The 16,024-nt window shown below is 37.8% G+C and overlaps 1 protein-coding gene across 1 annotated transcript in view; it reads left to right on the forward strand.

Moving 5' to 3' along the window:
• Positions 1 to 16,024, forward strand: part of LOC125242592 (probable cytochrome P450 304a1) — a 38,978-nt gene that overhangs the window by 8,288 nt on the left and 14,666 nt on the right. Inside the window, exons 2-3 of the mRNA XM_048151380.1 lie at positions 11,645 to 11,893; positions 12,343 to 12,515. Of these exons, the coding sequence (XP_048007337.1) occupies positions 11,645 to 11,893; positions 12,343 to 12,515 (422 nt within the window). The remainder of the gene's footprint in view (positions 1 to 11,644; positions 11,894 to 12,342; positions 12,516 to 16,024) is intronic.

Consider the following 16,024-nt stretch of genomic DNA (forward strand, 5'->3'; position numbering starts at 1 on the left):
TACCTAATAAATAATCTGTTTTAATTGAATATTGGGCAGGAAACAGCTTTGAGCTTAGTTTCTTACCATCGGTAATACTAACTAATATCGGTAATAGAATAGGGTAGGTGGAGTCTGACCCTATCTGACCTATATAATCTGAGTACTCTTTGAACCTAGGCCAACATAGCTTTTGATAAGGACCGAGTCGCGGTTGCATATAAATAGGAAGAGACGTAGGCCTAACAGGAAAAATGTGCAATAAAATTGGAGCAGTTTCAACACGATTTTAAGCATGATATTTTTTAGGGTTCCGTAGTCAACTAGGAACCCTTATAGTTTCGCCATGTCTGTCTGTCCGTCCGTCCGTCCGTCCGTCCGTCCGTCCGTCCGTCCGTCCGTCCGCGGGTAATCTCAGTAACCGTTAGCACTAGATACCTGAAATTTGGTACCAATATGTATATCAATCACGCCAACAAAGTGCAAAAATAAAAAATGGAAAAAAATGTTTTATTAGGGTACCCCCCCTACATGTAAAGTGGGGACTGATATTTTTTTTCATTCCAACCCCAACGTGTGATATATTGTTGGATAGGTATTTAGAAATGAATAAGGGTTTACTAAGATCGTTTTTTGATAATATTAATTTTTTCGGAAATAATCGCTCCTAAAGGAAAAAAAAGTGCGTGGGGGGGACGCACTCTAACTTTTGAACCATATGTTTAAAAATATGAAAAAAATTACAAAAGTAGAACTTTATAAGGACTTTCTAAGAAAATTGTTTTGAACTTGATAGGTTCAGTAGTTTTTGAGAAAAATACGGAAGACTACGGAACCCTACACTGAGCGTGGCCCGACACGCTCTTGGCCGGTTTTTCATTGTTTAATCTTAGAAAGAGCCGTAAAATTAGGGCGAATACTTTCGAATCCCTCAATGCTCGGGTTTATGCTTGCTGCAATGCAAATATTGACCATCCGCTGCAATAACGCGGCAAGCGTGATGGGCAGTTTTGCAATCTTTACACGCTGCAGCTTGCAGTCGTTATTTCGAAATAGTTTATTTGGGATATGTAATTAGTAGATAATGCGTAATGTATTTACTGGAAATATATGAATTTATCGATTAAAAAAGAGAGTTTATCGATTAAAATCTTTAAACGTAGGTACTACTACTGTGTAGTACTAAGGGTTTGAAGGTAGACTAGACAAATGTAGAGTACATTTTCTCAACGTAAGGTAAATTTCCAATAAAGGCCACCATAAATTAAAAATAAACTCTGTTTATTATAATAATTAAATGTTGGATAATGTGGCCATGCACTTATTGAAAGGTGAACCAGTTAGCGAACTCTACTTTAGCTTGTTACTGGCAATTTACTCTACATACCTATATTACTACATCCGATAATATAATAATAACATACGTCTGACATTTTCAAATTGTTAGGTACGTAATATACGTTACGTTCATAATCTCAGAACTATATATACGCCATATTTAAGACGTAGGTAATGTTTTACATTAATTACATAAGTACCTCTTTATTAATAAGTATTGATTAGAAATAAGAATTTAAAGTCCCTACAATTTAAACCTCTCCACTGTGTATGTGTGTGTGTATGGTGTTGTTTTGTGAACAGTCTAATAACAAGTAGTTCGGTAGTAATCTTTTAGTTGTTAGCATTTTAAGACCCCTTACTCCTTAGAGCGCTCATCAATTTCACGAAACGGCCATCGATAGATGGCGTTGGCGCTCGGTACGCGAGCACCGGCAACTCAACGCGCGTTTCAACGCAGACACGAATAATCTTGATAGTTTTGAATTAAATTGCTAATAACATAATTTTCAATTTTATATGGGGACTCTTTATTTAATTTCATATTCATGGTATGGTAGTAGTAAATAAGGTATATGAATGTAGTAAAACTCCCGTGTTTCCCGTGTGGTGACGGGTTAAGAATTTCACCACCCCCTTTCTTCCCGTGGGTGTCGTAGAAGTCGACTGTGGGATATGGGTTAAATTGTGGCGTAGGCGAGAGGCTGGCAACCTGTCACTTCAATGTCACAGTTTCGTCTTCTGTCAACCCCTTATTTGCCAAGAGTGGCACTGAAACGAGTAGTTTCAGGTGCTCTGCCTACCCCTTCATGGGATACAGGCGTGATTGTATGTATGTATGTATGTAATGTAGTAAAAGTATAGTATTAGTCTACATGTACATATATAAATTCAGGTTTCCTAATTGATTGATTCAACAACCAACACCGCTGAGCCGAAACTACGAAAGCTAGAAAGTCGAAATTTGTATAGATTGCATTAACAAAATTTCGAAGAGATAAGAATCGAATATGAAAATTTACACCCCTAGTAGAGGGAAAAAGGGGGTGAAAGTTTGTAGCGGGATCAATTTGTTTTTTTTTTATTAGGAAAATTTTAGTTAGGAACTTGAAATTAGAGAATAGTTTAATAGTGATTTCTGTTTTTTAGGGTTCCGTAGTCAACTAGGAACTCTTATAGTTTCGCCATGTCTGTCTGTCCATCCGTCCGTCCGTCCGTCCGTCCGTCCGTCCGTCCGTCCGTCCGTCCGTCCGCGGATAATCTCAGTAACCGTAAGCACTAGAAAGCTGAAATTTAGTAACAATATGTATATCAATCACGTCAACAAAGTGCAAAAATGAAAAATGGAAAATAATGTTTTATTAGTGTAAAGTGTAAAGTGGGGGCTGATTTTTTTTTTCATTCCAACCCCAACGTGTGATATATTTTTGGATAGGTATTTAAAAATGAATAAGGGTTTACTAAGATCATTTTTTGATAATATTAATATTTTCGGAAATTATCACAGTTATAGTGACTTTCATATTTTTATAAGAACAGCATGCACTTACGTCCAGAACAGTGACATTTGGTGCATTGGAACTGCTCATGATGTGTCACTTTTTAACCGTCGCCTCAAATCTGAGAGATTTGAGGCGAGGTTCTCAATTCGCCTGTATGTTTATTTATTTTTTTCATTTTTTTATGTTTGTTCCTCGATATCTCCGTTGTTACTGGACCGATTAAAAAAAAAAATATTGAATGTATATGAATACAGATTGGTCCCATTTTTCTCAGAACCCAGTTCTGATGATGGGATCCTGGAGTAATCGAGGGAACTCCTCGAATCTGAAAGGCATACGTATGGTGATTTTTGTGTTTTTAAAGGAACAGCATGCATTTAGGTACGGAACAGTGACATTTGGTGCAGTGGAACTGCTGATGATGGCCAGAACGGAACTTCTCAAATCTGAACGGCACGCTTATAGTGACTTTGGTATTTTTATAAGAACAACATGCACTTTCGTCCAGAACAGTGACATTTGGTGCAGTGGAACTGCTGATGATGGTCAGATCAGAACCCATCTTCTCAAATCTGAACGGAACACTTATAGTGACTTTGGTATTCTTATAAGAACATCATGCACTTACGTCCAGTCCAGAACAGTGATATTTGGTGCAGTGGAACTGCTGATGATGGTCAGAACACTCAGAACCAAACTCTTCAAATCTGAACGGCACGCTTATAGTGACTTTGGTATTTTTATAAGAACAGCATGCACTTACGTCCGGAACAGTGACATTTGGTGCAGTGGAACTGCTGATGATGGTCAGAACCGAACTCCTCAAATCTGAACGGCACACTCATAGTGACTTTGGTATTTTTGTAAGAAAAGCATGCATTTAAGTTCAGAACAGTGACATTTACTTAGTTATGTTTGTTAAGCATAATTATTGAGTTTTCAAGTCAAAGTTTGTCAAGCTTCGATTTCTTATAATCGGATTCATGAGGAATTGAGAAACTCCTCAAACCTTAGCGTTATACGTATATTGATTTGTGTTGCCATCAAATAATTAAAGCATTAAAAGCAGTTTTAAAAAATACCTTCACATTTCTACATAATCCAACATTCGCAAGTAGCTTTCACCACAAACCGAAAGGCGGCGGTTTTTTTTTCTTAAAAAATATTAAACGTTTTTTTATGGGATAGGAGGCAAACGAGCAGATAGGCTGCCTGATGGTAAGCGATCACTGCCGCCCATGGACACCAGAAGCACCAGAAGTGTTGGAGGTGCGTTGCCGGCCTTTAAGATGGATGTACGCTCTTTTCTTGAAGGTTTGATGGTCGCATTGGTCCGGAAATACCGCTGGCGACAATTCATTCCACAGTTTAACTGTGCATGACGTGACCAAATTTGCAAAACGTTGCGTCTTAGAAACATTTTAAAGGGTGAAAATCAAAATATGTACACCGTGTCCAATAAGTTTGAATACAGCACAAAAAAAATCAAAAATCAAAAATCAAAATAATTTATTCAGCAAATAGGCCACAGGGGCACTTTTACACGTCACATGTACATAGGTATTTAAAAAAATATTTAAAATTGAGTTGAAATTACAATTGATACTATTATATACTAATTCTAAGTTCTAACTAAAGTTAACTCTATACAATTAATTAGAGATGTAGAAGGTCTCTAAATGTCGAATTACAACCAAGAACTACACTAAATTTTAATATAAAAAGTACAAATACAAAAAAAAAAAAGTCTAAAATTACTTTAGAGGTGCAAATGACTCTAAATGTCACAACTAAAAATAAAATGTATATCTACTTAATCTAATTCTCCTTAGAGATGTATATGGTCTCCATGAGTCAAAATCATATATTTAAAATATTCACTAAAAGAAAGGAAACAAACGACAACCGAACAAAGTGTCCTAATTTAATAAAAATTAGAATTAAAGTTACTAAGTTATAACAGCCCCAGTAAGCTTAAACAGACCGGTCTTCACAGACGGCACCCGTTCACGAGTATGACGCGTATCTCAGCCATCGCCTCCCTCAACCTTTATTCGGGAAGGTGGCGACCCGATCAACGACGCCACCGCAGCAAAGACTTTTAAGTGTGCATGACATGTTCAAGCTGCCAGGCTAAATTAAATATTCAAATAATAAAACATAGCTGTAAGACACTATATTCTGTGCTCGTATGTTACAAAGGAAGGAAATATAGATTTATACAATAAAATTAGTAAGATAAACATTAAACATTAAGTAAGATAAGTAAGATAAACATTAAACATTAAACACATAATCTTGGAGATGTATAAGGTCTCCAAGTGTCCACAACTAAACTTAAATAAAAACAATATAATCAGACGAGAATATGTTCTCATACGTCAATTGAACACTAGTATGCTTAATTACACAATGCAGAGAAAATGAAAAAATATATACGACTTCATTCATCTATTGACAAGCAATCACCTTAAAGGCATCCCTATCATCTATAAAATCCTTCACAGTGTAGTACGCCTTACATAACAACAAACGCTTAATGCGTGCCTTAAATTTGTCAAATGGCAAATCCACTATATCGCACTTTAAGTTCTCGCGCTTTGTGGTCGCGGAAGAGTCTTCCGCGACCACGGCCAGTGCAACCTGGCCGAAACGTTGGAAAAAAAGGTAAAAATAATGTTAATTAATCGCGTTCGACCTGTGTGTGACTTTAAATATGTCCACTATATCGGTTGGTACTTTGTTATAAAAACGTGTACAGTTCCCGACGAAAGACGTACCAACCTTACGGAGACGGTGGGCGGTCACAGCAAGTTTATGTTTGTTCCTTGTGTTATAGTTATGGATGTCACTGTTAAGCTTGAATTCGTGGATATTTTTCCGAACATACATAATATTTTCGTATATGTATTGAGAGGCAACGGTAAGAATGTTCACCTCTTTGAATTTTTCTCTTAAAGATGCTCGACCGCCCAATCCGTAGATTGAACGGACTGCTCGTTTTTGCAGCACAAAAATAGCCTGAATGTCTGCAGCTTTTCCCCATAACAGGATCCCATATGACATAACACTGTGGAAGTAGCTAAAGTATACCAGCCTGGCCGTCTCTACGTTTGTTAGTTGTCTGATTCGCCTTACTGCGTAAGCTGCAGAACTAAGTTTGCCAGCTAAAGTGGCTATATGTGCATGCCATTGCAGTTTTGAATCCAAAGTGACTCCAAGGAAAACCGTTCGATCTTCAAATTCCAGCGTTTCACCTTTCATTTGGATCTTACTGTTATTTACCTGCTTAACGTTCGGAAGCGCAAATCTGATGCACTTGGTTTTCTTGGCGTTTAGAAGTAAGTTATTCGCCGTAAACCAGTCTGTTATGCTAGACAGTGCATCGTTGATGTTATCGAAGCTGCTTTCCTTTCTGTCAACTTTGAATATAAGAGAAGTGTCGTCAGCAAATAACACTATATCATGTTTATCTTGCACTAGTTTCGGTAGATCATTAATGTATACTAAGAACAGGAAGGGACCGAGAATTGAACCTTGAGGCACTCCAAGTGCTACCGGTGAACCTGCTGATTGAGTCCCATTGATAACAACTCGCTGAGTTCTGTCGGAAAGGTACGATGAAACAAGGTCAAGGGCAGCAGCTTTAACCCCATAGTGGCTCAATTTTCTCTTTAAATTCTCGTGATCAACGCAATCAAAGGCCTTTGATAGATCACAGAAAATTCCAACAGCATCTTGAGCACAAACAGCACAAATAGCCAATAAAACAAAATGAACAAATAGTTACTACATTATTATTATATTTTATGAATGGCACTCTTATTTACTACATTCACAACAAATGTTTTGGAATAACTCCAGCATTAACTTGTTTACCAGCCTCAAACGCTTCTCAAACGGATCACATGCGGCACGCACCGTTTTCTTCACATTTCATCCCAAATACTCTCAATAATCTTTTTGAAATGATCTAGGTTTATGATTTTATAAAAATTTAGTCTTCAAAGCATGTATGACCATACAAAGTAGTCTAATACGCCTAAACCTGGAGGCCTGGGTGGCCACTCATGTTTCGGATAAAAAACTGCCAAATTAGTCTGAAACTACGCTAGAATACCATTTGCCGAATGTGCTGGAGGTGCGTCTTGTTGGGACACATGATACTCATTCCCAAGCATCCTTTTTAACTTTAAGGCATTTTTTTCTCCAAAACCTTGGTTTTAAAGAAAAAAACGTTGATTTTAACGCTTTTATCTGTAAGTACTGAAGGTAGTTTACCTCGCTTACATACTGCATCCCACACCTGGGCCGATGGTGAGCTCTGGAACCTAGGCACATTTTTCTAGTTGCCCGGAACGTTATCTATCCTCGGTACCCATAATAGTTTATTTTGGACACGTGGCGTCTGTTTTATCACATACAGATTCTGCTTATAAAAAATAACTCGTCACATGCGTGCCGAGCAAGTATTTTGTTGGCACTTTACCTCTTTGTTTTTCTTAGACACTTCGGAAATTTCATGAACTTTGTGCTTGTATTTTATTAAAAGGAATATACTCTTCAGTTTAAATAAGAATTTGATGGCCTGTGATCCCTATATCTTTAGAACTGAGGTAAAATGTGTGTATTCGGACTTATTGGACACGGTGTACATGTTCGTTCTAAAAGTAGCTGATCAAGCATCGTCGGTTTGGAAAGCCTGCGGTAAAATTTTTGCTCATTACTATACATATTCTATTTAAAGGGTTTTGAGATTTAGGAAATAAAACAACGCTTCATTAGATTTAATTTAATAGCATTATGTAATTATAATCTCAATGTAAGTGCAAGCAGTCTTATTTACAATAAACTTAAAAGCGGAAACAAATATATGCAGAAAGAAAAAAAAGAAGCTGTCAATACTGAATCCCCTAGGGTGGCTATGTATGAATAGCACAGAAAAGTATTAAAATAAAATAAAAACCGGCCAAAAGCGTGTCGGGCCACGCTCAGTGTAGGGTTCCGTAGTTTTCCGTATTTTTCTCAAAAACTAACCTATAAAGTTCAAAACAAATTTTCAAAGAAAGTCTTTGTAAAGTTCTACTTTTGTGATTTTTTTCATATTTTTAAACATATGGTTCAAAAGTTATAGCGATTATTTCCGAAAATATGAAAATTATCAAAAATCGATCTTAGTAAAACCTAATTCATTTTTAAATACCTATCTAACAATATATCACACGTTGGGGTTGAAATGAAAAGAAATATCTGCCCCCTCTTTACATGTAGGGGTACCCTAATAAAACATTTATTATTATTAACGACCTTCCACATATTTATAATGAGCCCAAACATGATGGGGTTATGATGAGGAGAATAGCAGTTCTGTTGACCACCTCCTGACTCCATCATGAGAACTTGGACCTCGTCTAGTTCGATGGTGCTCGTCAGCCCAAATCTAATGAGCCCGAACATGATGGGATTATGATGAGGAGAATAGCAGTTCTGTTGGCCACCTCCTGACTCCATCATGAGACCCTGGACCTAATCTAGTTCGATGGTGCTCGTCAGCCCAAATCTAATGAGCCCAAACATGATGGGGTTATGATGAGGAGAATAGCAGTTCTGTTGACCACCTCCTGACTCCATCATGAGACCTTGGACCTCATCTAGTTCGATGGTGCTCGTCAGCCCAAATCTAATGAGCCCGAACATGATGGGGTTATGATGAGGAGAATAGCAGTTCTGTTGGCCACCTCCTGACCCCGTCATAAGACCTTGGACCTCATCTAGTTCGGTGGTGCTCGTCAGCCCAAATCTAATGAGCCCAAACATGATGGGGTTATGATGAGGAGAATAGCAGTTCTGTTGACCACCTCCTGACTCCATCATGAGACCCTGGACCTCATCTAGTTCGATGGTGCTCGTCAGCCCAAATCTAATGAGCCCAAACATGATGGGGTTATGATGAGGAGAATAGCAGTTCTGTTGACCACCTCCTGACTCCATCATGAGACCTTGGACCTCATCTAGTTCGATGGTGCTCGTCAGCCCAAATCTAATGAGCCCGAACATGATGGGGTTATGATGAGGAGAATAGCAGTTCTGTTGGCCACCTCCTGACCCCGTCATGAGACCTTGGACCTCATCTAGTTCGATGGTGCTCGTCAGCCCAAATCTAATGAGCCCAAACATGATGGGGTTATGATGAGGAGAATAGCAGTTCTGTTGACCACCTCCTGACTCCATCATGAGACCTTGGACCTCATCTAGATCGATGGTGCTCATCAGCCCAAATCTAATGAGCCCAAACATGGTGGAGTTATGATAAGTAGAATAGCAGTTCTGTTGAACATCTCCTGCCTGACTCCATCATCATGAGAACCAGAACCTCATCCTGGTCCCAAAATATAATAATAATTCAAACTCTCAACAAACTTCACGTATAACTTAAAATCCAAAATCATATGAAAAGCATGTCGAATGCTAAAATTGCATAAGGTGTAAAAAGGATCAAGATTTGTTTTTAGTCGCAGTTTACGGCACTTCTCGGAACTATCGAGCTGCTTACGAAAGCTAGGTGCGCCGGACGATCAAACGCAGGTCCGTTGTCTTCGAGCGCTCGGCGCAGACTGAGCGGGCTCGCGTTAGCACAGTGTCTTTTATTCGAATTTTAGGTGTTTTAAAAACATATCTATCGACAGAAAGGTATGTCTTATATGTATGATTTTTTTCTTATAGGTCAATAAGAAGTTCTAGTTTAGGATAATATTATTTAAGAGTTACAAAAAATGCAGGAATCGCAGGAAAAATACATGATGTAAACCTCTTTTTATCGAAAAAATGGGGAGGATACGGAAGGTTATTTATCCACCATTTCAAGTAAATCTTAAAATGTCAAAGTATTAGCTAACTCGTACAGGATATAACAAATAGGATTGTGATCATTTATTACCCGAAATAACATTTTTAACAGCACAATCACGATTCTAAACGAGCTATCCCACTATGAAAATTGAAAACGTCTTCCGAAAAAACTGATTTTTCGGAAGTATAAAAAGACATATTTTAAAGTAGTACCAATTGACTTTCTAGCTTAAGATATGTACTTTTAGGAACATTATCATTTTTTTAATAATCATTTATAGTTTCTTTATAATTTTGAATGAAAAAGGTTCTATTTTGCAAAAAACGCTCGTCTTTAGGAATAAGGCCTCTCGACCTTTGTATTGCTAGGCTACTCGCTACGCGCGAGGTTCAATATTACAATCTTTCATTTGCTCGGGCGTATTAGGCATCAAATTTTTTTTTTCTCCACATATACTGTTTAGTTTATCGCATGCAATCCTCTTGTCTTAATTGTTCTAATAAATAGGTATGGTATATGTATGAACATACACACACACTAGACTGTAAGCAAAACAACCTGTGGAAGAGCGGTGTTCTAGTATCTACAAGTATCTAATATACTTAAAAAATTAAAATTTTGAAAATACCCCGACCGCGACATAGTAGACTGATTTTCATGAAACATGGCTAAGAACACTCCCGACTAATTCAGCTTTCAAACAAAAAAACTAAATCGAAATCGGTTCATCCGTTCGGCAGCTACGATGCCACAGACAGACACACACACAGAAAGACAGACAAACAGACAGACAGACAGACAGACAGACGCACAGATAGACAGACACGTCAAACTTATAACACCCCGTCGTTTTTGCGTCGGGGGTTAAAAAGAGACACCAGCACCGAAATTGTAATCAATATTTTTGTTTGTTATCTTTCGTTTGCTTGGGCGTAAATATTGGCACATTCGGTTAAACGACAACTTTGCCCCCTTGTAAAACAAAGAATCATTACGGTAATGTTATCATTATCGTAATGATTCTTTGTTTTACACTAAGTAATACTATTATTAGTTATTTGTTTAACCGCACGTGCCAATATTGATACCCGAGCAAAAAAATAATTCCAATATAAAAAGTGGAATCTTGAACGTTGGGAGGGTTTTTGCCACCGGGTGAAACACAAAATTTTTCACCACACCAGCACTAACAAAATACTGGCTATAAAACATGAAACTAAATCAAATCCATCAATTTATTCAATATTTACGATTCAAAATCATCATTTATAGGTAGAATCTACCAGCCAACTAAGACATCAAGTTATTTGTATGAAATTACTTTGCACTCTTGCGGATAAAATGCAATTTTGCTATCTGTTTTCGAATAGCAAAGAGAGCAGTTCGTGTGGTGAAAAGATAATTTATTTTTTAAGTAAGTAGGTACGTATACAACTGTGTATTACATCTGCTTTAAATATGAGTATCAAATAAAGCCACACCGGCTCTATCGCTACTATACGGACGGCTAGTGATGTCGTCTGTCATAGTCATAGACTAAAGGAAACAAATGACTACGCGTATGTTTAATGTTTTAAGTAGATTAGACAGTCCTTCCTAAGTTGGAGGAGGATGGGTATCCATTATCCACACTATCCACTATGGGACCAGTATAATAGGACCGTAAGGGAACTGGGCGGCCACTGCTTTTCAAATCATTACCTACATCTTTAATGAGGAGGCACACTGACATTTTATCCTACCAGGCGGCGTCTGTGAACGTGTCTAATAGGCATGTGACTGTCATTCATATGTGAGAGAGAGAAAAAATATCTTCTCTCTCGCTCTCACGTATGAAATTCTTTATCTGTGCAATGGAGTAATAAGGTGGCGCCATCTGACACAATCTTTAAGTGTGCCTCTTCATTCAAATCTATGTTTACTATGTCCACTATATTTTAAATTGTCGTACCTTAACTCTTATCTGCCCTTACAGGTCCACCAAGCCTGCCAGTGTATGGAGCCTACTTCCTTCTCTACACCTTAGCACCCAACAACTTAGCAGAAGCCTTCCTCAAGCTGGGTCGGCGGTACAAGACGCGACTGGTCGGCTGTTACTTGGGGCCTTACCCGACGGTGGTTGCTAACGACCCGGCTTTGGTTAAAGAAGTTCTTAACCGAGAGGAGTTTGATGGCCGCTTGGATATCATCCTTGGGAGGCTGCGGGCTTTCTGGAAACAGCTAGGTCGGTATATCGAAATTGGGAACAAGTAAGTTATAATCAAGGTAGATAAAATATCCCAAAAGTCAAGAGAAGTAGAGTAATTTCGATTGGCATATCTGAGTAGTTTGTACGGCTAAATTCGAGGAGAGTCTTTTTTAAAGGAAGATACAAATCAGCCATTCTTCATTTGGTAGCCACTTTAGACGAAATCGAAATTTCATGTGACATAATACGATAAAACCACCACGGTGACAATTTTCTTCCATTTCGTGTCCAACAAGAACGAGTAGATATTGATGCTACCAATGATATCGACCCAGAAATTGGTACAAAATTGATGACAGTGTCAATATCACCTTCGTGAAACACACACTGCTCTTACAGAAGTTTTCAGTATAAACTGATGAAATATAAGCAAGGTTCAGTAGGTAAAAGTATTGCTAATAGTTTATACCCATCTATTCTATCAGGTATATTTTTCACCGACGGCTACTTCTGGCACACTCAGCGTCGGTTTTCCCTGCGGTACATGCGAGACTTCGGGTTCGGCCGCCGCAGCGCGGAGCTCGAAGATGTCATCGCTCATGAGATCAAGGAGATGGTTGACATGAGGATCAACGGTCCGAGGAACGACGAAGAAAAGGTATACAATATGTAGTTTTTATAACCGCGGCGAATGTCGGGATAACCCAAGGAGGAGGATGATGATGATGTAGTTTTTGGTCGGACACTGGCCCGTCCACCGACGGTATTAGGGTTGGTACGACTTGACGACTCTTTGTGTCGGCTACACACAGATAATTACTTGATTTTTTACAACCCTAAATAGTCGAAAGGTATAGTGACATGCAAGAAAGGGACAACACGATTCAACTTTAAAGCTGCTGTCAAACTTCGGTTTTGTAGGAAGTGTCCTTGCAGTGCGGTATCTATTACTTAGTACTATTATTTACATCGTGGTAAGACGGTACTTAGCTATACTCATGTGCTTAGCTAAAGCTTGCGCACCTAAAAGTTGCTGTGGCTCTGGCTACATATGGAGTATTGTAACGTTTGATTCATTTTATATCGCAGCAACTTTTATGATAATTTTAATCACGTGTGTGGCTAGGCAATTTTGACCCAAAGCAGTGGACCCGCGCCAAAACTGCTTAATAATAATATTAAGCCCATAAGGGCGGCAATCTAAATGATGGGCCCTGAAAAGGGGCAGCTATAGGCAGTTAAAGACCGTAAATAGTGCCACCACTGTATATATAATTTTTAAGAAAAAAAAACCGCCGCCTTTGGATTTCTGGTGAAATCTACTTGCGAATGTTGGATTATGTAGAAATGTGTAGGTATTTTTTAAAACGGCTTTTAACACTTTAATTATTTGATGGCAACACAAATGAATATACGTATACCTTTAAGGTTTGAGGAGTTTCCTCAATTCCTCATGAATCCGATTATAAGAAATCGAAGCTTGACAGAATTTGACTTGAAAACTCAATATTCTTAACAAACATAACTAAATAAATGTCACGGTTCTGAACTTAAATGCATATTATTCTTATAAAAATACCAAAGTTATTATAAGTGTGCCGTTTAGATTTAAGGAGTTCCGTTCTGATCTTCATCAGCAGTTCCACTGCACCAAATGTCACTGTTCTGGACGTAAGTGCATGCTGTTCTTATAAAAATACCAAAGTTACTATAAGTGTGCCGTTCAGATTTGAGGAGTTCGGTTCTGACCATCATCAGCAGTTCCACTGCACCAAATGTCACTGTTCTGGACGTAAGTGCATGCTGTTCTTATAAAAATACCAAAGTCACTACAAGCGTGCCGTTCAAATTTGAGGAGTTCCGTTCTGACCATCATCAGCAGTTCCACTGCACCAAATGTCACTGTTCTGTACGTAAATGCATGCTGTTCCTTAAAAAACACAAAAATCACCATATGTGCGCCTTTCAGATTTGAGGAGTTCCCTCGATTTCTCCAGGATCCCATCACCAGAACTGGGTTCTGAGAAAAATGGGACCAATCTGTATGCATATACATTCAATCAAAAAAAAAAATTCAAAATCGGTCCAGTAGGCCTAGCAAGATAGATGCCACGTCTTCTTCTAACTGTATTAATGACATAAGGACGGGTAGTCTATCTCGCGGCGACATACTCCCGCGGCCATCATGTGCTAGGCCTACTGTTATACGATTGTTCAGCGACCAATAAAAAATATTGTTCGTAAGTTCACCTAAGGAAGAATTTAATGCTGATAAAAAAATTATTCGTGAATAGGATAGGTATCTAAATACTCTGGCCTATGTCCAGCGGTGGGATGGGATAATAAATGTATGTAGGTTAAGTAGGTACAGTCAACTGTTTTTTCAACGGGTGACCCTGATGAAAATTAATACAACAACACAAAAACAGTTATAAATAGTCTTGATACTGTTAATTATCGGATTATCCTATCAACATTATCAACTTAAAATACTTAATACTAACAGCAACACTCTTAGCTAACCATCGCTAGACGTTATGCCCTTGTAATAAGGATTACAAATGTACAGCTAACAGTGTTGCCAATGGTACCTATTTACATATCACGTGCTGACATTTGTCAATGTTATACAAATTACATGATTTCCTGTTATCATAAGACAAGCGAAGCGATTTAAATACCCTTGCTCAATCGAAAATAAACAATTAGAAAAAAATCATTTGAATCGTAGTTTCACAAAACCACGCATATAGAAAATTAAAATTTATCTATACTTTTTCGAAATTTTTAAAATATCAGATTAGGATAATTATGTTAGAAATTCTGAGTTGGACGAACCCAAAAAATATTACGATTTAAGAGAATAGGTTTTTTTAATCTTTTTTTGTGGAAAACGCTTAGTAACTACTGTACATAATATATAATATCTGGGCGACCGAGCTTCGCTCGGTTCTGTTTCGTATCCTTGACCTGTGTCGCCATCTAGTTCGAAAATAAATAGTACCTACATCGATCAATCGAAAGAACTCTCAGTCTTAACAACACAACTACTCCACACGAGATGGCGCGCGTTTCGTCACAAAAGCTCAATATTTTTCTATTCGTGTAGCCTTGATGTGTCGCCATCTAGTCTTTGAAGTAAAAAATACTTACGATAAATAAATAAATAAATATACAAGAATTGCTCGTTTAATAGTATAAGATTTATGTATAATAATAAAACAAAAAAAAAGAGAGAAAGTACTGGATTCGAACCCACTCCACTTCCATGCAAATCTTGCGGTGCCACGTATTTACCGCAATGCTATTTAAACAAGCTGTCGCTGCGTGAAATTATCGACTAGAAGGCATACAAAAACACTGTTTGCATGTGTGAGTGGTACTTAAAAATAGTGTAAAATTGTCAATTAAGGGGATTTACGTTACAATAAAAAGTTTAATGTTTGTTTTAATACGTCAATTTTAACATTAAATGTTCGCGAAGCATACTTGAAAGTATATAAATGCCTGTACGACTTCACAAAAAAAATAAGACTGATAATTTGCAGATGTAACGCCATCTAACACAGCCCGAGCTTCGCGTAACCTAGGCGAACCACCTTAAGGTGGAAGTTCCGGGCTGTCCTGCCGACCAAGCACTAAAAGATGGCGTTACTGTGCACAATTTGCAAATTATCAGCATTTTTTCTAAAAGTCAAGAAATTTTTCAAAACATGTTGGATTCGGCGTGGAGAAAAAAAAATATGGCACCCAATCCGAGAAATATGAATCTCAAGTGTGTCTCAATTCATGAATATCATGTAAAAACTGCAATATATTACAATTTCTTGCATTCACGCACACTAGCGTATCTACTGTCATCCGTAAGTGTCAGATTTTCAAATGAGATATTAATTAATATTAAAGAGTAACTGGTATTTCTGTAGAATTATGCGAGATATATGCATAAGTAACTAACTACACGTCAAGGTTTGAAGTTCATACAAGCTATGTATGACGAGATATCATGTCAATAAAGTTGTATGAAATTCACGTCAGGACAACCACCTTAAGGGTCGGTAGCCCCGATTTCGAATTTAGTGTTTGCTAATTTATTTGTATGGGAATTTCATCGATCGAAACAAATCAATGAGGAATTTCCTTAGACTTCTGTGCGTGACTTTGACG

Source organism: Leguminivora glycinivorella, chromosome 3, assembly GCF_023078275.1.
Source record: "Leguminivora glycinivorella isolate SPB_JAAS2020 chromosome 3, LegGlyc_1.1, whole genome shotgun sequence".
NCBI classification, from domain to species: domain Eukaryota; kingdom Metazoa; phylum Arthropoda; class Insecta; order Lepidoptera; family Tortricidae; genus Leguminivora; species Leguminivora glycinivorella.